The 24,362-nt window shown below is 40.5% G+C and overlaps 1 protein-coding gene across 4 annotated transcripts in view; it reads left to right on the top strand.

Moving 5' to 3' along the window:
• LOC115608805 (VPS10 domain-containing receptor SorCS1) overlaps positions 1-24,362 on the top strand; it is a 288,946-nt gene that overhangs the window by 85,846 nt on the left and 178,738 nt on the right. For all 4 annotated transcript variants that reach the window (XM_032919968.1, XM_030488155.1, XM_030488153.1 and 1 more), the window contains exon 2: positions 2,525-2,592. In XM_032919968.1, coding sequence (XP_032775859.1) covers positions 2,525-2,592 — 68 coding nt within the window. The remainder of the gene's footprint in view (positions 1-2,524; positions 2,593-24,362) is intronic.

Here is a 24,362-nt window from a genome sequence, read left to right as displayed (position 1 = left end):
ATGAAGATGTCCTTGCTCATTGCAAGGGGTTGGACTAGATGACCTTTGAAGGTCCCTTCTAATCCAAACTATTCTATGATTCTATGTCAGGGTGCCCTGGGAGCAGCAGAGGAGGGATCATGGCTGCTGTGTGAGCCCACCCTCACTGTAGCAGGGGATGCATGCTGTCCTCTGGGTCTGGCCAAAGCAGGGGCTATTTCAGGGAAACACAGAACTTGGAGGGTTGGGGTCACTGCGTTGCCCTAGTTGCCACAAATGGGTGTTGCTGGGGACATGGTGGGTCCAGGGCACCTGGAGGTGGCTTGCTACTGTGGGACCATGGAGCACGGCTGGCACGGGAAAATGTGAGGGAGCCACTGAGGAAATCAGGACCGGAGAACAGACTGGGATGTCATGGAAGAGTTGAAGGCTGGTGGGAGAAACTTGCGGCAGGCTCCTTGTCACTGCTTAGGGAACCTCAGGGCTGTCCTCTGCACTGCCATGGCTAGGCCCCCTATAGACCTCAGAGTGAGGGGCAGCAGGGCTGAACCTTGCAGCCAGGGTCTGTCCCATGTCCAGCCAGGGAGCAGGGCAGCCCTGGGTGTCGGGCACCTCCCTGGGGATGCTCTCCCACAGTCTTCATTTCTCTATGGAGCTGTTTGTGTAGTGTCACTGAGATACAAAGTCAAGGTGTCTGCCCTCTGCCTTGTCTTCTGCCTGGTGGGGTTTGCATTTTAATAGCCTGAGTTTGCAGCCAGTTATTTATGGAGAGCAGGATGAATCTCTAACTTTAAACATAAAGATTAAAATGGGAACAGATAATGAGAGGCTGCTTTTCTTCTGGAGGATGTTTGGTGATGGTTGGCCTTGGTAAAGCACTGTTTTTTCTGGTGCCTTTCCTGTCTCCCCCGTCATCTGCATGTAACTTGCATTCATGCAGATAAGAAATACTTTGGGCAGCCTCTCCCCATGCTGTGAGTCATTTAACATAGTTGTGTTGTTGAAACAGATGTGTGTGCTCTGTCCCATATACCTTTGTCTACTGCAGTAACTACATGCTCGCTTATGTCCTCAGCTCCCACATTGCCAAGCTTTTTCTGCTCTGTCTTACATGCTGAGCATATTTGAAAGACACAGTTCCTGGTGTGGCTGGTTCAGGGCTATTAGTGTGTAAAAGGTAGGATAGCTTTCGGCTTGGCTTTGGAAATGGTAGTGGTGAGATCTGTTCCTCTACCCCCAGTGCAAGCAGCCATGTGGCTATTCCTCTGCCATGCTGGTACCAGCTTGCTCAGGGACTGAATTTCCTCCAGTCCTTTGCTTCTCTGCCAAATTGGTTGTAGTTGACGATGTTGTCAAGGAAGCAGGGGGGTGTGTATCTGTGAGCCTTATTTCTTAGGAACCCAGGCTGAAAATATGTAGATCAGGGGTTTTGCCAGGTGAGAAGTGTTGCACCTCTAACTTACTGTGGTTTTAATGGGATAGAGAGGAGGATAAGATATACAGTGACCTGGCAGGGAGAAATGCAAAATAAATCAGTAGCAATAGTAATGGTCTAGTAGTTTTCCCCAAATGTAGGTCGTCTTAAAGAAGCCCATCATCTTGAAAGTCAGAAATTACTCTTTTTTAAGACATTAATGAAAAAGCAGGCTGAAATGTTTTGCTGGAAATTCTTTTTGCTAAAATTGCTTTCCTCCCCCTGGTAAGATAATTTTATTCTAGAAGTGTCTGTTTTGGCAGGAGGGAAAAGCTGTTTATCAAAAGAGCTAATAAAACTCCTAAATGTGGAAACACTTTCATTCTGGCTAAATGTAAAACTTTTCACTGAAGTCATAGAAACGTTGGTGGTTAGAGACATTTGGAGGTCCGTAGTTCAGCCTGCTTACTGAAAGCAGGGTTATCACCAGCTATAAATTAGGTCAGCCATGACTTTGTCTAGCCAGGTCTTTATAACCTGTAGGGATGGAGGCTTTACAGATGTTCTGGGTAGCCTTGTCTTAGTGTTGAACTATTTTCCTTACAGAGATATTTTTTTTTTTTCTTTCCCTAATGTCCAGTCTGAATCTCCCAGGCAAGAACTGGTGATTGTTTGCTTGTGTTATGTCATCTGCTACAACCAAAAAAGGTTTGACTGGAGACAGGCCAGTGGGTTAGCTGTGCACCAGAGCTGTGAAAAAGATCAGCAGTTTCAGTGCTTGTGAAACAGAGCAGAAAGTAATCACTATTTCTACTGCATACAGCAGATCTCATCTTGTATCCTGAAACATTGTCTAACACGTCAGCTCCTTCCCACTGCACTCTGCCTCCTGGAGTTAAGGGAAGAACCTGTTGGCAATATCATGCAGAGGAGCTGAGCAAAAAAAGGTCTGTTTGGCTCAACTATGTCTCTGCAAATACTTCCCATGTCAGTTTAGGCAAATGCTTTTAACAATTCATTCAATTATGTTAAGCACCCATTAAAGGAATCGTAAGCCCTCCCTGGGGTCATTTCAGTTCTATGAGATTGTAATTGTTTGAGACTAACCATGATTTCTTCTTTTGCCTTCAGGTGATTCTAATTCTGACAAAGCTGTATGACTACAACCTGGGAAGCATCACAGAGAGCTCTCTTTGGAGGTATGGAGATAAATTGAGTTAATAATTACCACCTTACTTAAATAGGAAGAGCCTGATACTATTCTTTTATTGAATTTAATTGGATTTTTTAAAATGTGCTGGAAGGTTTGTAGCTAAACTCCCTCTCTCTCACTTCTCTCATACTCAAGGACAAAGAGCCCGAAGTTTGTCTTACTTCAGCTAGATAATGTACTTCATGAATGGGCTATCATTTGATTTCCCCTTTACCATCTTATTCAAAATCAAATCAACCAATTGGTTTATCTTTAGGAGAACTCAATGGCCTTAAGTCTTTGTTTATAATGAGGCTTAAGGCTGTCTACTGTCCACATGATCCTTATGAAAATTCAAGACTAGGGGAATACTTGTGAGTGAATATTCAATGTCTGTTTATTCGGAACTGATAGTACTAGTACCAGATAATTGATTTCCACTTGTGTGATGTTGCCTACTAGACTGATTTCTGGAGAATGCCATGATACTTCCATGATTTCAAAGCATATCATGCTCTCTGTGAACCAAAGTAAAGAGCTGGGTTATGGTCAATTCCTTCAGGCTTTTATTCGGATTCAATGAGAGCAGATGGTGCCTGTTTTTATCTTTCTGAAAAACGGATCTAACGGGTGTTTACTTCACATGCCCCTAGTGGTACTTTCATAAACTGTAAGGGATGAAAAAGGTTTTCTAGTGGTTCCATCTGTGAAACTTTGGAGGGAAATAGGAGTTTTGTATGGAGGTGGATGGGCTACTGTCGTGATACAAGAAAACTTTGGGTATTTGAAACTACAACTTCTTGTTAGTTAGCTGAATTGCTGTTAGGATGGACTTGTTTTGGTAAATTCATTTAGGAAAGGGGTTTTTACTTCCAAGGAGGAATTTTGGGTCAGAAGTAAAACAAATAAGCTTTCTGTTCAAGGAAGAAGTGGTCAGGGGTTTAGGAGAATGACAGAGGAGGGATTTGCCATGAAGTATATTCTGAACTCGGGCTAATGCTCTACCCACTGGCCTGAAGAAATATAAAAACCCAAACAAACAAAAAAGGCAAAACCAATAAATAAATAAAAACAACAAACCCAAAAAACTCAACAAAAAACCCCTAGGTTTTCTTCTGAACAGCAACAGGAAACTCGAATGTTTTAGTATTTTGTGTGGTTGGAGACATGATTTCTTATCCTGCTGTAGGGGGAAAAGCAGGTTTTTCCATTTCATATACATTGCTGCTATGGGTAGAGACCAAAAGTGATTCTATTTGCTCTACTACCTTTGTCTTTTCTATGGTGTATACACCATAATAAAGGGTTTTTCAGGACTGTGGCTTTGGCAATGTTTTTCTGAAGGTGGTTTGGGCTAGAGTGTTTTATTTCTCAATGGTTTCAAGGAAAATATTCATAAATATAAAATACTATTTTTTTTTGTTTTGTTTTTGTTTTTACTCTTACTATCCTCAGTCATTTCACCCTGAGAAATATTTATCTCTGTTTCATCAGTCATCGAGGGAAAAATGGCATTTCAGCATGTGGAGACACCTCCTTACTCATTGCTGACAGTGCTGACGTACTATTTTACTCATGTGATGTGTTGAGATATTTGTTTAGGACTGAAAACAGAACAGACAGATCAGAGTGGAAAACATGCTTCTTCTGAGGTATATCGATATGGACACAAAATTGTGCTGATAACTTGATGCTGTTGTCTTGTTTCAGAGCTGGTTTCTGTGAAGCATGCCACAATGTCATAAATTTTACCCTGATTAAAAGAGAAGGGACTGTAGGGATGTCACTGGAGGATGTACCAGAAGCTGGGGCCTTGACAATATAGCAGTCCTAGAGCTAGTGAGAGCAGTGCACTGTTCTGGACTTCATACAGTTCTAATTTCAGAACGTGATTAATAACATAGGAATAGCCTGATTGTTTCGTCTAGCCCAGTATCCTATTACCAAAAAGCAGTCCAAGGAATGAACACACTTATATCTGACACTTCCTCCTAGTGTTCTCCTAGCATTCATTCGTATGGTTGAAGTTGAGGGTCCTTCCTCAAACCTTCAGTTTAAGGTCTCTCAGGGTCTGAATAATCTTTTAGTTTTAGTATATGGGGGTATATTTAATAATATTTAGTATATTGAGACCCCATGAGCCAATATCTCTTGAAGTGCGTCAAAATCTTTAGTACCTGTGACATCTTAAAGCAAGGAATTCTGTAGATTATTTGAGAAACCACTTATCGTATTTTGAACCCTTCAGCTTCACTCACTTGGCACATGTCACATCAGGACTTGATTACAGTTGTATGGCCAGCCATCTGGAATCCCTGGGCAAATGAGACTGGGAAAAGTTGAAGGAGAACCAGGATAGCTGAAATCAACCCATTTGTCTGTGCAGTGCTCCATTATTCTTGATTGGTTCTTCAGTGCTCATGACTGGTCTGAAAGCTGCCAGTGCACTTCATTGCCATTCCTCGATCCTGTTGCCTTATGTAAGCCTTAGGTGACTGTGCTCTGTCCCAAGTCTGGCTCTGCTGTAAGATCCCCACTCACCATGCAGGCATGCCTTCAGGTCACTAATAAATGTCCCTATGAAGATCCCAGGACAGCTTCTCTGTTCTTAGTGTTATGGAAAGGAATGAGAAGAAGGGCATATCTTGTCATTCAATGCACCTGACAGAGAGGTTATTAGCTGTTGCTCCTCCTGCCTGCTTAAGTGACACGTTAATTTAAATCTGCCTGCTTGTTTGAAAAGGATAGAAAAAAATAGAATTGAGGGAACGGAAGAAACATATCTTGCACTTTAATTTATTTCATGCCTCTAGGTTTGATGCTGGGGAATGGAAGAAAGCATGATCTCATGCTCTGAACTCTATTTCTTGTGACAAGAGGTTTGTTTCTGAAGGATAGAGGAGAAAGACAGGTTGTTCTGCAGATAACCATGACTGAAATCTCTGCCTTGAACAGATGACAAAGAAATACCACTTTTGCCTCCTGTGCTGAGTACATATTCAAAAGGTTGATGAATGATGAGGGGCTGTTTAGAAGCATGTCACAGACTCGAGTCATTTATGCTATAGCTGGTTCTAAGCACATCTGTCATTTGAAGGTGTAGTTGGGTGATTTAAGCAGTCTTGTGACTGCTGGGACTGTAACCATCTATAACACAGCTATGCCATCTTCAAGATATGAGTCTGTCTTCTTTTTAAACACACTACTACCTGCTCAGATGGCATTTCTTTGTAATTTTTCAGCCAGTTTAACTGGCTGCAGCACTAATGGATGGACATCGCTGTTCTAAAACTACCAATGAATTAAGAGACCACTGGCAACAGACATGAAGGGATGAACTGCAGAAAGAGAAAAGAGGTGGGGAGAATTTGTACAACCTTCTACAGTGCTAAGGCTCTGTGCTCACAGAGCTTTGGATGGCAAGTGGGCTGCTGCTTCTGTACAAGGTAAATGAGGTTTTGCATCAGTCTGGGCCTGACTTTAATTATGCTGCTATCCTCTCAGCAGACTTCTTCCACAGTTTTAGTCAAGGGCTTTTTATTAAATTTTGGTTATTCTTTTTATAGAAGAGGAAGAAAATGGAGAGAAAAGATTATCTGTCACTGAGCAATTAACTGAGTGTACTGGATTTATTTCTTTTCCTCTCCTAGGTATCTCTCAGATCACAAAGAGGATTAAGCTGTAAGAGTTAGATAGTTTTTACCAGTAGAGTAAGATAAGCCTACATTTCCAATAAATACAAATGTTAGAATAGCGACTATGGTATCCACGAGCTGCAGACAGCTGTGGGGGAGGACTAATCTTTCTTTCCGTTTGTGTAAATATGATGCTCCGGAAAGATGTGCATACAGGATGCTTTCCCTCAGGGCCTTGAGAAGCTGACAAGTAATGAGTGCTGCCATTCACCTCTGCTTTCTTATAGCTCTCTATTTGGTCAGGAATGAGTAATTTCATGGAACTTGATGTAAAAATAGCAGTAATTAAACTTCATTTTTCATCCAGAAAGTAGGAAGATGTGGAGTTTGTTTGGTTTGAGAGCATTTATGTTCTAAATTGTGATCTGTTGTTCTGTTAGTTCTGGAAGTTATTGATGATACTCCAACTCTCCAACACTGTGCTTGAACTCTGAGCTCCCCAGTTCAGGAGTGCTTAACACTTCTAGCCTGTCCTTCACTGCTCCCGGTTCTGCAGTAAAGAAACTTTAGCACATATGCTCAAGGACTCCAAAAATTACCTATGCCTTATATAGATCTAGCTTTAACTTCCCATATGTAAAGCAGGGAAACAAGGGATGTTAATAGTTGCCTTCATCCTCCTTCCCCCCAACTCCCCCGGAGAGCTTAGAATGGATTTAGCTAACTGGCACCTGCAGTATTTTGAAGATTGGCTGGTGATAAATATTACGGATGTCACAGCAAGATAAAAATTCTCAGAACTCCAAGGCTCTGTTTCTAGCTTCTTCATGGCCTTTTTGCTTAATCTTGAACTAGTGCTTTAACCCCTCCATCACTTTTACCCATTCCCACTTTCCAACACTACCACTGCCATCATCTTGCAATTCTGTACCTTCAAGAAGGGCAATTGAGTACGCGAGCCAGAGAAGAATCGGAAGCTTCAGAGTGTCTCTGCCTCTTGGTGTAGGAATAGCCTTCATGTATTCCAAGGGACAGTTTGATGAAATACAAAATTTGCTGTCCTTACTGTGTTCTTATCCTCTTCCACTTTCAGCCACTGCTGAAGATGAAATATTGGGCTAATTGACCACGGTACTTGGTACTAAGGTCAAAGTACCATTGGGTAGTCTGTGTGTTGGGTAGTCCCATAATCACCATTGCAATAGTATGTTAGATAATGAAAAGCAGCAATGGAACAACAGGCATGTGTTCTTTTATCTTGTAGCTGCTCTAGGGATAGAAGCCTCGGAGAGAGGTAAGTATAGATTGAAGATCATATCTGAATATCTGAACCTTGCAATATTAGCCGTATGATCTGTTTGACACCTTTCTTTACTTTGAATCCTGTTGTTTCAAAAGTCTTGTCTGTGAGTATATGGTTATAAATACTACAGATGTTTTGAAGCCTCACATATTTAGGTTTCTGCATGCAATTTTCTGGCTCCTTGTTATGTAAGAATGCCTTCTCTACAGATCAGAACTATAGCCACCCATGTCATCTTTAGTATTGTTGTTGTGTTTGTGGAGATCTTCTTCTCTAGACTAAAGAGAGAATGCAACAGGATACTTGAAATATTGTCAATATTTGCTTACTTCCTTTGAGGGGAATTTCCAGGGTATGTCTGTTATTGTATTCATTAGTCTCCTGCAAGTTTTATCCTGGCTTCTTACTTCTGTTTGGCAGATGGGCTGTTCTCAATTCACATTTATTTTCTACCTGCTGAGCCACATTAATAAGGTCATAATGTGTGGCTTAGTGACACAGTGTGCTCTGCAACAGCAGATTAAGGTCTTTTAGCTGAAGTAGGTAGGAGAAGCAAATCCATATGAGAGGAACTGACAAAGTGAGGGGAAGGAAAGTCTCATTAAGTACATTTTAACCAGCAGTTTTCTGGGAAAGGGGAACTTGAAAAGGACTGTTTGAAATGCTTTTATCTATAAATATGGTGCTTCAGTTGCTCAGTGTAAGTCACTTTTCTTAACTGAATATCAGAGCTTGATAAATGCTGCTACATTATCTCCTATGGGCATTTAGTGAGATCGTAACAATGACATTTCCTTGTGTCTTTTATTTTAGTTTTTTGTATTTTTGCTCCTGCAAACATATAAACTACTGGCTGCTGTGTGTATAGATGCTGGAGGGTATCTGGGGGGAGGGAAAGAATGAGTTTGCGCACTCAGCTATTTGTGTAGGAAGCAGTATCTTTTTATGGTTTGATCACAGCGGGAGATCTGCTTGCGCTGGAAGCAGGCTTAGAACATGGATTTCATGCACTGATGGAGTGTGGAGCTGAGTGCAGCCTTTTTTCTGTGTGATGGGACACTCTATTCAGCCATCAGGACCCCATGGGACCTCACAGTTTCTATAGTTATAAGTTTTTATTTGAAAGGGTTCATTTTACCCTGGTGACTAACAGTAATAAAAACTTCTAGCACAGTCAACTCTTCTAGTTGGTTGCCAAAGTTTCCTGGGATGTTTTGCTTGCTATCAGAAAGAGCTCCAGTGACACTGAGGAGAGTAAAACAACCAACCAACCAATCAAAAACCCACCTGGAAAAGAAAATAAACCAAAAAAGACCAACCTAGGAAACAACCCACAGCAGATGCCTAAATAGATCCTAATTTAGCAGAAAACTTAAATGTCACTGAATTTTACTACATTCTTACCTTCCCTGAAGAATAAGGGCCAGTATAACCCTTGTGTTTTGCGGAATAACATGTGGTTGTTTAATCAATCTCAAGTAAGTTCTGCCTTGATGTGGCTTGAAGAATCATACCCTGATATTTTAAAATATTAGATTTGGTTGCGGATTTAGTAACGTGCTCCACATTATCTGGTCTGTGTGGATAAAATATACAGCACTAATGACAATGAAAATTTATTAAGCATATTAAAAACGTGTTCTCTGTTGCAGTCAGTCATGAAATGTAGGAATGTTATTAAGTAAATAAAAAAGAACCCCAATCCATTTTCTGCATGAAAAACCATGTAAATCAAGATAATGAATATTAATGCTGACATATATTATCAATATACTGTAAATGACAGATGCACAATGTTCATGCCATTTTATGGACATACAGTATTTAAATGCAGTTTGTCATGCTTGTTCTGCAAATTAGAAGATGAACTTGCACATCTGTTTCCTAGACTGTACCTGCTTGCACAGATGATATTGGTAAAACATAGCAGAACTTTCTCTGTTTACGGTCCATTGAGTTCATCTGTTTGTTGTGGCTATGTGAGAACTGCAGACAAGCTAGACTAGAGCTGATATATAAGAAGACAGATAAACAACACAGCAGTTACTGGTTCATAAACAGGGAGTAAAACATCCTTTATGTTCTGATATTTCTGTCCCTTTTGTATCTATGCAGTTACCCTTCCTTTTGCAAAGGTGGGTAAAATTGTACTTATTTTTTCAGAGGGATATATCCTCCACTAATCTTAAAATGGAAAGAATGTATTTGGGCTAAGCCTGGGTAAGCAAAGAACAACTCCAGTTGAGTGAGTTGTACTGGCTTGAGATCTGAACTCTAAGGTCTATAGATTCAGGTAGCAAGTATTTCTGCATTTACACCATGGGAATTATCTAGGTAAACATTCAAAGTTTATTGTTGCTACATAAAGAGCCAGATGTGTCAGTAGGTCTCTATTCAAGGACTTAGTGAAACACTTAGAAACTACGCATTGTAAAAATGCATATTTAAATATATACAATGGTAGGTTTGTTGTGCAGCATAAACTTACTTCTGTTTACACCGAAACATCGTGACTTGCTTGGGCATGTCCTTTTTTTCTCAAACCTAGCAAATAATAATTGGACAAAACAGAAAAGGAAAAATAAACCCCACAGTTAATCAGCTTGTGTCTTCAATAGTGACAGCAAAGCCAGCTTTTGAGTGTGATCCTGCTGACGGCTCCTGTGTCTCGCAGTACAACGTTCTCGGCAGCAGCAGGTTTTTCTTTCTCATGTCAGAGCTTAGTGAGGGTAGGAAAATAGTAGGACATCAATGTGCGAGTTGTTCATCAGGAGGACACAGAGTCCCTTAGGGGGAGACTTCCTAAGTCTCATCCAGGCCTACTGGGTGAGACTCCAGATCTCTGTGTGTGTGTGCACCAGTATTGTTAGTCAGAGCTAGAGCAATTAGGACAAAAAAGGTTCATTTTGCCTCTTGTCATTAGGATGTACTGTTGAGGGCCTATATACTCAGCACTGAGAAGGTTTGTACTTGTATAGCAGGGACAACTTGAGTGAGATTTGATTCCTGGTGAGCAAGAAATTAGTTTGCAACTCAATTTCCCCTTATGAAGGTTTGGAGAAGGCATGTGGGAGTTCAAGAACTTTTCTATCCTGGCTGGCAACCTCCTACTGCTATTGCATTGACTCATTTCACTGGTGAGATACATGAAGTGGTGAGTGAAGATGTCCTGTCGATTATGAACATCAATTGTAATGCGCTCTAAACTGATACAGTGCTTTGCCAATAGGAGGTAAAAAGCCTTCCTTCTCTCTTTCACCCATTATTTTCCCTTAACCCCCTAGTGAGTTTTTTCTGTAAGGAAGTTGCATGAATTTCCCTAGCATGCATTTTAATGTGTGCTGTGTAGTTGAGTGTGAAGATAAAAACCTCTTTTCAATAATCTTGCGATCTTGATAGGGTATCTATGAGAGACGCTGAGTTGAAAAGTAATAGAGATTAGAGATTTAGAGATGACACATGTATTGTGTATCATACAATTTCGTAAGGAGAGATAGACTGATACCTGATCTACTCTCAAGGCAAAATTCTTGCAGAAGGACAATGTTCATTCTACTAATGTGCTTTTACTGCTGTATTTATACACATATCTGTTCCCAACTTGTATAAGTTCCCATTCAAGCCTGAGCTCCTGGACTCAGGTGATGCTCACAGTCTCAGCTTTTCTGTGATGGGACAAAGCCCCGCTTTCTGTTTTTCACATAGTGAAGAGGAAAATGAATGGCTTCAACTGCTGTACAGATGGGAAAGCTCAAACAGAGAATCTTCGCACTTGGTTCCTGAGAGCCAAGCAGAACCTTGAGCCTGGTTTTCCTGCAAGCCCGCTGAATGTTGATTGTTGGCTTATGTGTTTACAATTTCTAAAACCAAACCAAAACAACCAAGAAAACCCAAACTTCTTTCTGTTCTGCTGGTGAAGAAAAGCAATTTCTTTCTTTTTTTTTTTTTTTTTTTTTTTTTTTTTTTTTTTTCCACTTTTGATAAAACTGGAGCGTTTTGCTCTTTGGTGGTGGTGATGGTACAAAGTTGTGTTCTCTCTTAAGGTAGAACAGGAGGAGATGAGACACCCTGTCAGAGATAAGTGGGAACCAGGTATTTTCCATATATAGGGAGAAACACAGCTGGGTGGAAAGGACAGAGACATTAGAAGGCAGTCTGAGGAGATGGCAGGTTCTTTGTTATGGATTAAAAGCTGTTAGTCTTCCCCAGCAGGCTGTGACTGCTGATCTTGAATCCCCAAGATATTTTGTGCTGAACTTCAGGCTTTAAAATCTGCACAGCACTCAGCTGCCAATCTGTTGGCCCTGTAACCTCTGAGGAGAAAGGGACTGCAATCAAAATCAGTTTGGCATTGTCCTTTTACATTTGGATACAAAATCCATTTTAAATAAGCTAAAAGGGAAACAGGAGGCCAGAAGAACTGTGTGCTAAATAACCTTTTTGTAAGACAGGAGGATGAAAGGAAGCTGTAGACAAGTCTAAGATCCCATTGTGCTTTACCAGCATGTCACTGTGTTCTTACTGATAGTTTGGGTGTATTTACATTGTCCCAGGCCGTCTCAGCTCCAAAAGATCAGTCTAGGAGGCTGAAAACCACACTTTTTTGGTCTCTTCTATTTTGTTCTTGCTTGTTGAAAGTAGCGTATCTGCTGTTTAGAGCTGTGGAATGGGAACCACAGCTGGGAGTTCTAGCCTTCTTAGATACAGCTTTAGGTAAGCTTCTTCACCATTGCCTGTGTGTGCAATGGAGTTATGCTACTTGTCCATCTGTAGTAAATGGATGAAACTGGCGAATAGAACCAGTCCTGGAAGAATTAGAGTGTAAACAGAGCTGTATAAGCCTACAGTCTCCATCCATGGTTGAAGCCTAACAGAGATTTGGCCTATGCTTTACTAAGCCGAGTGTCTGGTATGTTCTCATTCAGTACTGAACAGGACATTGAGAAACTCTTGGATATCTTTGCAGGCAGGGTGGTTTGTCATCTTTGGGTCAATGTATATGATATTTCTAGTTTGGATTTTTCCTGAACAGAGGTTAGTCCTTGCATAAAGGTAAGAAATGAGATTCAAAATTATTCTTTTTAAATAGCCAGTTCTCTTTCCAAGGAAGGAAAATCAACACAGATGTTTTAGGACCATAGACTGTGTGGCATTACTGGGAAGAATTGCTAGATGGGAGAAGCAACCATACTACATTTTTATGAACCTCACTTTTAGTAGTTGTTTGTTTATGAAGATATGAAACAACCTTTTTTCCTAATTGTGTTTGTAACTTCTCAGCTCCTCTGTTCTTGTGTTTTCTGGAAGATGAGAGAGGCAGAATTACAATGTTTTTTCCTCCTTAATCCATGGCAGCTCAGCCTAAATGGAAGCAACACAGTGCCCCATAAATGACAGCTAGACAGCTATTACCAGTATTAAACTCCCAATACAAAACCTACTACCTTTGGGATAATTTTTCTTTCTTGCCCCACTAGAGAAATCAGCTTATGCCCTGAAACATGAGTTCTGATGGTGAGTTGCCATTTTAACATTAATACCTAGTTAAAAATGTTTTATAAATATATTAGAGACTATTAAATTATTGGCCCTTTCCAGTAAGCACATCTGTGGCTTGCAAGAGTCTGACCTCCTTTTTCTGGGAGCAGTGTGCACTGACTACAGGCATTGTGGAAATATAATTTCTCTTCACTTCCCTGCCAATGCTCTAGTGACGATGTGCTCTCTTGTTACGAGGCAGCATAAAATTTAGAGGCTAGTCACGATGAAGGTAGTAAGAAAGAAACTCAGACCTCAGTAAATTTCCTTTCTAAGTGTTCCCTTTTCAAAGGTAAATGGTCTTATTCTTTGTAATCTCTCTTTGTATGCTAACAGCTTTCACAATGCTAACTCTTTTGTAAGAAAAGCACATTACAATCCCAGACTGCTTTATCTCTGGTAAAGGAGCCAAAGGAGGAAGAAGCCAATATGTTATTTTTAAACTCCACCAGCTACTCAGCACACATGAACTGTAAATTCAAGATGTGGATGTTACTCAAAGAAGTAAGTGTGATGTCACAAGTGTTTTAATAGCTTTTGATTTATTTCCTTAAGTGCTTTATTAAGATGATGCACAACAGCATTTGGAAGCCAAATGCAGTCTTAGTAGAGTTTTGGAGGAGTTATTTTCCATCTCCTGACTTTTCTTCCTCAACACAGTAATTTGATTGGGACAGAAGGGTCCTGGATCCAGAACAGGATTGTACTTCTTTAGTGTTCCTTTGTGAGTTAATCAGCCCAGTTTGTGATCTGAGTGAGTAGGGGTATGAATGAACTTACTGTGATACGAAAGTGCTGCATGCTTCAGAGAGCAGGATGCTGACTGGGGTTGGGAGATTCGTGTTCTGTTGCTTGTATGGGTTTGTGGCTCATCGATGGTGAAATACTTGCTTAGGCATAACCAAGAATCAGCAAATTCATGTGTATCAAAAGTCAGCTGCAAGGATTCCTTTCCTGGCAAGATATTTCTAATGACATTCTGCAAGGTTAGTTCTAGGTGCTGTGATATAGGGCATTTTTGCCATTAGCCTTGTAATAAATCTGGTATAATTTCCAAGTTTTAAGACAGGTAGGGTAGTGAATCAAAAAGAGACCTGAGGGTAGTCACAGTGAGCAAATGGATTACTTGGTAAGCTAGGCTCATTTGAAGAAATGTATTTTAGTCCAAAAAAGCATAATAGTAGGACAAAGGCTGAAAGTTGTACTTACAGGACTGTATACTGTCTAGTTACAAGGTGGAGAAAAGCTGTGGTTGGACAGTGTGTAGGAGCTGGAACACACAAAGAACTGGACCTTATGTCCCATTGTGAAGGGTCCAAAATGCACTGACTTGATCAATGGCTATGTAAGCTGAGGAGCCAGGAATTAATTTTTTTCTTTTTTTAATTAAAACTATGAAACGTTTATTTTAAGATACTGATTGGGCATGAAGAGCTTTTTGTGACAACATACAAATTTCGACAAAACTCTACACTCAGGAGTGGGTTTCTGGGCAGAATTGAAAGAGAAATGAAAAGTGCAGTGGTGCATTGCTTAGGAAGCTTCTGTGCTCCAGACACAATCTAAATATGCCTATGAAGGATGCTGTCTGTGGCCCAGAAAGTCACAGAATCCCAGCTGTTGGATGCTGGGAGAGTATTTGGAGGATATACTAATTCGTGCTTCCCCAGGTTTCACACAGGTATCTGTTGTTAACCATCTTCTGAGACAGGGTACTGAGCTAAATGAACTTCTGCTCTGGCACAAGATGCCCACCCTGATGACATGGTAGAACAGAACTCTGTACAGGTAAATGTATGCATTGGAAGCATCGCTATTGTGATGTAGTTGCACCTCGTAGCTAAATTTGCTCATTTCCATTTTGCAAAGATAATTATTTTACATTAATTCATTCCTGAGTATTCAATTCAGCACAAGGCTAACTTGGTGAAGTATTGATTTGAATTGAAGAATAGACATAAGATTAAACAGATCTGAAACATCCCCCTAAAATCATACACGCCGCAGATGCTTAAAATTGCAATTGAACCAAGGTTGGTGTCTGTAAGAGTAAATAGACTTGGGAGGTGAAACAAAGGAAAGAAAATACATCACAAATGAGTGGAATAAGGTGGGCAAAAGATTGGTCAGGCCAGGTAAAAGATGACAAGTACTGACAAGAGATGGGGGAGGCAATCTAGTTTCTGAAGTGAAGATTAGACATGGTTAAGATTAGAGGGGTTGCATAAGGAGTCAGCTCTTCTGCTTGTAGAAACTGGTATGCGCTCACTCCCTGAAACAAACTGCACCACTTTCTGCTAGCTGGTGATCTGCTCCAGAAATGAATTCTGGACACTGATACACAAGCAGCATCACCTTTCTTGTTAGGCTTTTCTTTTTCTTATTATTTTGATAGCTGCTTTTTGTTTTGATGATGCTATAAATCTAAGTAAACAGAAAAGGTGGTTGAAAATACAGTAGTATAGCTATGAAGTCTACTCAGTCTATGTCCCATTGGAAAATAATGGTCAGTATTGTAATAAGTACAATTCATTGTCCAGCCTTCCTATTAACATAATTAAAAAGGCATTGTTTGGCAGTTGGCTTCTCTTACATTCAGTTGCTCTTTATTGTTTCAGAAGAAATATGCTGAGTCAATTGGTTTAGAAAGAAGATGGAATAAACCTACCAGTAAACAAGGCTTGTTAATTTGCAGAATTTAGATTGAAATTGCTTGAAAAGAACTATTGTTGAGATATAATAGCCTAGTTTTATGTATATAGATTATCTCTGACGTGCAATAACTGGAATGCTGGTTAGTGCCCTGAAAAAAAAGGGGAGAAATGTAGGGTTTTTTGGTATGGGAGAAAATGAAAGATTTAGAATTGTTCGTAAAATTGATTCCAGTGACAGAGGAGCTGCATGTTGCAACTTTCTTCCAAACCAAATCAAAAAATCCAAGTGTGTGTTATTTAGCTGAGGTAAGGTCTAAGGCTATTTACTCCTGTTACAACAGCTAGCACTCTAGCCTTTCTTTATTACAAGTAATCCCATCAAGACAGTAAGAATTGATCATTGAATAATGGAGGTCATATCAGTTGTCTGTTTTGGACCAAATCAAAGATTGGTTTGACCTAGTGCTTGTCTTCAGTGTGAACCTGCAACAGACAAGAAAGCATGTAAGAACAAGGCCAGGCATGTGTTACTTTCCTGATACAGCCTTCCAGCTAATACTGACTTCTAGCTCCAGGACTTTATAAAACAGCAGAAGTGCTTAATAGGGATGTTTATTAGCCCTTGGTGGGTGTGTTTATGTGGGGGTTATTTTCCTTCTCAGAACGTATCCATCATTTGAAGCAATACAAACTTTCAGCATTCAGAATGGTGGACAGCTGAAAAGCACCAGGTGGTGGTTGGCATGTGTCAACTGCAGTGACAGCTGAATTAATGCTTGAGAAGTGAGAAGTTTTCTGTGCCTTTAGCTGTCCTGTTTCTTTTCCTCACACCTCCTTATATATGTAAAGTCCTGCTGTGTGATGAAAGCAGATTCACCCAGCTGTATTTTATCTTATAAAATGAACTGGTCACTCACTGTGTTGGATAGAGTACCCTATGGAAGTGAAAAAGAAGTAAATGACATAAAATTGCACTTATGTGTAGCCTTTAGGGCAAGGAACTCCATATGGCAGATGGAGAACAGAGTGTCTTTGAGTTTTATTGATTGCTGTTTAAGCATTGCCTTATCCTTTTAATGAATGGAGAGGGTAAACGAGATAACTTTGGAAAGCTTCATTAAGTAGTAAGAAAAAAATTCTGGTTCATTAGTAAGCTTGTGCTGTACCAATTTGTACCATGGTGCTTAGTAGAAAACAGAAGTATGGAAGAACAAAGCAGTTGTGGCCTTGATGATCTTCAGTTATGTATTATTTCCGGGCTGGCCATATCTTTCCTACTCTTCAGAGAGGTAGCAGCGACCCTGACTCTGAAGACCCAGCTGCTTGGGACACGATTCAACACACCAGTGACTCCTATTTAATTGGTGTGCCTGAACCTACAATAGGGACATTATTGGCTTGCTACTTAATTTAATTTTCTGAATGAACTTAGTGGTGACTGCCCTGCCTTATTCTGGTTGAATGTGATGTAGAGAATTGAATCTAGCTCCTCCTTCCCTGTTTGATAGATCTGATTATCCATGAGAAAGAACCCCTCCAAAAGTACCTGTAGAAATCTTGGTCAGAAAGGAAAAAGCAAAGGGAATGTAAATTCTAGCAAATTGTGTCTTCTCTGTTGTGGGAAAGAAATCTGAAAGGCAGCGTTAGCTTCTATACGTCCTATACGTTCACCACTTTGATAGGATGAGTCAGCCTCTACTGGCTGCAAAGTATCTTTTCATTCATGGAGAGAAAAGTTGGGGAAAAGGGGAATCATGTAGTTATTGACAGTACTACTTTCAGTGGCTCCAGGTAATATCATGCATGGGATGATACCAACACTCACTCTGTCTACCTGCCCTTGTGCAGCAACTTCCCCTCCCTCCTTAAAGATTGAGCATTGACACCTATGCTAGTAACTTTAAGTATCTACTCTTGAGGGAGAGTTTTCTGTTACTTTGGAAAACCCAGAAAATCCATAGCTCAGTCTGGCACACAGGTAAACTACATGAGATGTGTGGGGTAGATCTGGCTGCATAATTCCATTCATTTTGGCACCTGTTTTATTTCACATAGAAACTGATGCCTTCCAGCTGCATTTAATGAGCTCAAATCCATCCAGGAAGGGGGAGAGGATGCTGAGTGAATCAGCAACATCTCAGATGCCTTAGAGCCTTAATTTTCATGTGTATTTGGCCTACAATTGACAGTTGTTGTGTACCTGCCTTAACAATATCCCCCTGGGCATTGTCATCCTGTCCTCCCACATAGGTTTGTCCCTCCGTTCCTTTTCTAAAGTGCTGCTTCTCTGGACTCCCTGCTTCTTTTGCTTCCTTTGTTAGTTTGAAGAAGTTTTAAGTCTTGTTCTGAAAGCTACATAATACATTTATATTTTCTTATGGAATATCACATAAGAGCTCAGAACTTTTCTGAATGCTGGTGTCATAAACATTTGTCTTCTCAATCACTAAACCTCTAACAGGCTTTTATGTAATTATATATGATAATTACACAGACTCTCCTGTAAGCTGTCAGAGCTTGTACAGATTTCAGTAAGCCTTGGATCAGGTTCATTACCAATTTTTCCCTATCCAAAGAGACAGAATGTTGTTTTCTGCTCTCTTTTGTCTTTTCTGTACCATCATAAGTACATAAATTGAATAAGTATTTGTAAAATGGTATGTTCCTTTCTGTTTGTACCTCCTATGAAAACAGCCCTTGCACTAGGACTCTTGCAGTGGAGTATCACACAAGCCAGGTAGATACAGCAGGCGAGCCCAATGCAGTGGGGAAGGAAGTGTTGCTAGCACATGAGGCAATGACTCAAAGCTTGCAGCCCTACTTCTTGGAGGAGTTACCACCATCTACTGTTGGTATCTGTTTCCCAGGAAAGATTTAACATATGTGAAGAGATGCTAAATAACAGAGATTAGCAACCTCAGAGGGCTCTGTGGAGAATCAAACACAGTTGCCTCAATAGCATCAATAGATTATTGTCCAAGGGATTGGAGATGCTAAGGCAGAGGTAAATTCTAAGGAAAAATTTGACAAAGATTAAAGGATTTTTTTTTTTTTTTTTTTTCCTTAAATATCTGATTGGCAGCTGCTGTGCTGTGTTGGATCAAATGAGTGCAGGTGACTACATTTGATCAGTGGCCAGCTGCGGCTGTTGCCCTTGCTGATGTCTTGTTGGAATCACCATGCTCTTTCTGGGAGACAAAAGGGAGAAAAAATTCACTAGTCACCCCACAGTAACTGTTAGACTCTCCTGACCAACCCTAGCTCCTGGTTCTCTGCAGCAGGGTGCCATAGCTTCTCTCTTGCTCTGTAGTTCTGTGTAGTGGGTGCAGGTGGTTGCACTGATTTTTAAGTCACCAGCTGTGCCTGGTATGTGGCTGTAACGTTGCTGTACTGCTGTGGCAGAGACCTGTGGGTGGGAGATGAATCCCATCTGCTCAGATCATGAGGTGGCAGTAGTCCTGCTAAGAGGCGGAAGCTTGCTGCTGCTAATCCACTGAGCTCACAGAACAGTGTTCAGAAATTCAGCTTTCTTAAATATTGCTCTGTAATGTCTAAATGAAAAAAAAAAAAGTAAAGATAGGATAAACTGCCAAGAGGCCAAGATTCTTTGTAGGAACAGGGCTGGCAGCATAAGTCTTCTACTGACAGAGTCCTGCAAAAATAGGGTAGTTACACTCAAGGAACTGAACTTGCTGGCCTCTGAATCGGACAGGGCTTGTAAACACTATCAACTGAGTTAATGCCCAGTGGTACAGTAAGGAAGATGCAGTTAGTGTTGCCTTTCTGCCAGAGTCAGAGTAGGCAAGTAATAATGTGTTCATTCAGCATAAAAAGACTGTTCCATTAGCTGAAATAATAGACTAGGAGTGGGTTTGTCTGGAGATAGCAGAGATCCAGTCCTCGGGCAGGAGTGTATGTGATTTACTTACTGCTTGTGGTCTAGCATTGTCATTTGCTGGATTCAAGCTGACTTTCTGGGATTAATAATTTATTATGCTTAGTTACTAGTGCTTACTCTTTACTACTGAGTTACCCACCAGCGCTGCAGACCGGGTGGTTTTATCCATTGCCACAAGAATCGCTTCTGTCTGTCTTCATTCCTAATTTTCTAAAGTAAACTTTACTCTTTAACTGCTGCTTCGCTTCCTGCATCTTTTTAGCTCTGTCAGCCAAAGACTTTTATTCCAGCAGGTCCCAAAGGTGTGGTTTCTTAATTCCCAGGTTCATTTTGAAATGATTCCCCAGCTGGTACCAATCACTGGTATGCTGATTAGCTGGTATGACAACTATGTCTAATTAGCTGAGCTGGTATCCTCTGTCCTGAATACCCAAAGGAGATGTTTTATTTGAAGGTTTCATTTAGATGAGCTAGGAGTTAATCATTGTGCACAAGTCCAGTGGCTGAGGACAGTTCAGCCCCTGATCTACCTCAATAGCTTTAATTCCTGGAGGCAGAAGAGGCTTCGTGTTTCAGGATGACAGTGTGAGTTTTCCATTTGACCCTCTTTTTCCCTACAGAATAAGATTCCTTTTCTTGCTTGCTTTACCACAGCCCTCAGAAGATATATTTGTGCTCTTTCAGGTTCAAATGCAGAGATGTAACACCAGGCATTTTGCCCTGGCTGTAAATTCCGTTTGGATAGTTCAGCAACATCACATTTAGGAATGGTGACATGAGTTAAGTATCTCCTTCCCTTCGAAAAGAAACTCAGTAAAGCAGAACTGGGACCTAATACACATGAATTCCCAAAGGGCTGTAAATGTCTGGAGTGTAGAAGTGGGAATGTAACAGTTTCGTGGTCCCAAGACTGGCTGTATTTCTACTTTTGGCCAATAAGAGCTCACAGTGCTGATGGCTACATCTGTCCTGCAGAATTCAATTATCTTCCTGAGTCTTGGCCAAAATACAGTTTGTGTTCTTCCATGCTTATTGATGTGGCTGAAGAAATTTGGTAACATGTAGGTATTGTTCTTTTGGTGTCTGTAAACCACTGGTAAATATGAAGGGAAGCTTCCTTAAAATTAAGATTTTTTTTGTTTAAACAGTAAGAGGAAATGTGTAGAAAGTATACTGTAAATCTTAAGGTGATGAAAACATTTTGGAGCATGCAATATCTCACACCCTCTATTCTCCCGCATCAGTGACAAAACCATAAAGCCAGTCTTGGGACACTAGTCCCTTTGGTGGTTGTCGTTCACAAGGTTTGGAAGTGTTTGTCCCACTTACATGCCTTCCTGAGGCATTTTCAGGGTCTCTCCCAGACACAGTTGCTCCTTCATCAGAAGTAAGGTCAAAGCACTTCCTCTACCTGATTCTATCGATGTCCCTTAATGATCCTTAAGTGCCATTTAAGAAGTAGCTTTTCCTGAGCCATTTTTTCCCTCTTAAATACCAATAGTTTATTTTTACAGCAAACACCCCACAAACCAAACCAGAACAAACTATGATACAACAGCCCCACATCTGTTGCATTTTCTATACTCCATTTTGAAATGTCCTTTATAAAAACTGTTGGCAGCTCAGGAATCCAATTAAACCTGTAGTTTTTTAAGCCATTAATAACTTTAGGATTTTCCTATTAAGTCTTAACATGAAATAAAAAATAATCACAAGAGTTTTATTTCATTTTCTCCAACAGTTCTGTTTTACTCTCATAAATAAAACATTCCTGCAAAAATATACTTACTTTAATATATTCTCACACTGCCACCCAGGCTGAGTTTCATGACTCTCAGCAACCTCACACAGTGTTGATAACTTCATGGGACCACTTCTGTGCTGTGCCTGAATGAGACAGTTTTCCATTTTCAAGGCAGCTTTGCTAATTTCTTGCAACCACACATTTCTCGTACAAAACCTAGCTCACTTCCTGAGGTTTGTCATGACCCTCCCTCAGAGCCATAGTTGTCTCCATTGCTGCAAGAAGACCTGTCATCTTCAACTACTGTTTCCAGTCACCTTACCAAAATGGTTCTGTAGGTATAAGGGCTTTCTTTGCAGAACCTCTTTGTAGATTTTGTTTGTTGATCCTCTGCAATAAAACTAGAAGAATCAGTCCAGTTTTAGCTGCGCCCTACACCTGATTTTTATTATCTGTATCTTGCTGATAGTAGAGGTTATCCAGGCTATTCCTTTTCCTTCCATTTTATGGACCAGTAATTCCTTTTTGTTATGCTGGAAATGTGCAGAGTTTCATTTTTATTTTAATGAACTGCTGCTGGGAGAGTCCTTCCCTTTTTGAACCCAATCACTTTGTCAGCTTGATTAGTCAAATTGCTGGTGAATCTATTTCTTTCCTCCATAATCATAAGTGTAGTTGAATTATTAAACATTTCTTTGTCCTACACACAAGCAGAGTTCGAAAGCTGAAGGAGAGCATCACCCACAATAATTAGTGGTATAGTATCTCAGAGACCCCTCTTCAGATAGAACAGGCTCCTAAATTGAAATTCTGCATCATTCAAGAATGACTATCTTAGTGTTTGCCTTGCCATAAAAGAAGATTTGATTGAAACTAGTTTCATTGTATTGGTGGTTGCTGCAATAACAGCCCCAATGGTTGTTTTCATGCTTAGAGAGCTACCAGCGCATCAGTACTTTATCTGATTATTTTGCTGTGCGCTGTCTTCTCCTTCCACCAAAGCATGGACCTTTCACATCTTAGGTGGCTATCTTCCCAGAACTAATCTGCTCCTTCTGATGTTCTGCCAGAAAATTCCATTCAGGAGCCTTTCTGAAAAGTTTTGCTTTGGCAGGTTGGCATTTTCTAAAGCGAAAACATGTGTCTGAAACATTTCCAAGTTGACTGAAATGAGTTTCAGTTTTATCCATGAACTTTCAATGTGTGTGGGGTTTGGTTTTTTTGGTGTTTCGGGTTTTTTTGTTTGCTTGCTTGTTTTTCCCAACCACCCCTTCTAGGCAGAAGCACAAGTGTCTCAAATAATGAAGATTGTTCAGGCAGTGACTGTACATATGTCAAAGATAATCTTCGATGCCTCTCCAGGACTCCTGGAGAGCTTAGGAGGTTGACAGGTGAAATTTACACCATGATGAACCTACTTAACTGGCTGGAAAAGTAGAATTTCGGTTTCATAAGGAATTAATATTTCTGAAACTGTAGTGTAAAACGTGATGGCAAGTGTGAAAGTTGTAACTAAATGGATGATGTCATTCAGCCAGCCATTTGGTTGGGAAGGTTGGACAGTCCCTGGAGGATGTTTTGGTTCTGTCCAGAAACTGTCATCTGATATAAAACATCCTCAGGGAAAATCTTACTTTCAATGAAAAAATGTACTTGGACACATCATATTCTTGTATGGGTGGGACAGTAACAGGAGGTTTTAATCTTGGTAACTGTTAACAATGAAAGGCTCTGAGGAATGCAGATATGCTACAAGATCTTGTGTTGCTAAGTGTTCTCTAGAGATACTGGTTCAGATTCAAAAGCTACAGATTATTTCTTGCTTTTTATTTGTGATGATGCCAGCTGTCTCCAGCTGCAGGTTAGGGAGAAGGTACAGCAAGGGGATAGCTTTTCTCCCCTTTTTGGGTTGAACTTGCTTTGAGCTCTCACAGAGTATTTTCTTGCCTCCAAGCAGGACGAGTCTTTCTGTTTCCAAGGAAGTGTGAGCACAGGGACTTTTAGCACAAAAAGATTCTGCTGAATTCATGGGAGTAGGCATCTTCTGATTCAGATCAATTAAGTGGCTATGTACCACTTTTTGCATGACAGTAGGTTCATCCTGAAGCTCTTGTAAGTAGTGAAAGTCAAGAACTGAGGTCTTGATTAAGGAACCATGCAATAATAAAATAAATACTGTTTTGTGTACAGTTCTGGTCAGTCTTATTTCAAAAAGGGTATGTTAGAAGTAGGGAAGGTTCAGAGAAGCAGTAAGGATAGGTCAAGGTATGGAGTGATTTGTGTAGCAGGAATGATTGAGCTGATGAGGAATCTTCGGTCTGGAAAGTGACGACTAATGGGCATATGTCAGAGACCTGTAAAATCATGAAAGTCTCAAGGAAGACAAGAATTGCTTGTTCCCTCTCTTCTGCTACAGGAATTAGCATAAAATAAATAGATCAGAAACAAATTCAAGGCAGTGGTGTGTTAATTGCCTATGCTACTCTCAATTTGACATCTCAGTGATAACGTAAGATTGGAACTGGGAAACTTAACTGACTTGATCCTACATTGTAGGTGTAAACCCTTGGTATAAACCTGGGAACCTGTGACTTTATGAAGGTGTCCCCTGACAAAGACTGTCTAAAACTTTGGAGATTGCTGCTGAGGCCAGCTCCAGCAAGAATAGAAAATTTTTCTGTCTCCACATAGTGGGTTTGACCAGAACTCTAGAGAACTGTCCTGGCAAAACCAAAACAAAACAAATGGGTACTGGTTTTCTGTCTCACCCAGAACAGGGAAGGCAGTACCTGCCACTTACGGTCCACTCAGGACCTGTGGTAGTGCTGCTGTGAAGCCTTTTACTAAAGAAAATATTTCGTAGAAGAGCTGTCTGTGTGACTGCTGCAGGGCTGGAGGCAGGATCAACTCCATCTGTAGGGGAATTGGGCTACTATTGAGAGTGCCACTGAGAACAGCATTACAGGTATCATCACCTCTCTGCTTACCATGCCACTGTCCTGGAA

The sequence above is a fragment of the Strigops habroptila genome, chromosome 5, assembly GCF_004027225.2.
Source record: "Strigops habroptila isolate Jane chromosome 5, bStrHab1.2.pri, whole genome shotgun sequence".
Taxonomy (NCBI): domain Eukaryota; kingdom Metazoa; phylum Chordata; class Aves; order Psittaciformes; family Psittacidae; genus Strigops; species Strigops habroptila.
This window is presented reverse-complemented; position numbering and strand designations above follow the sequence as displayed.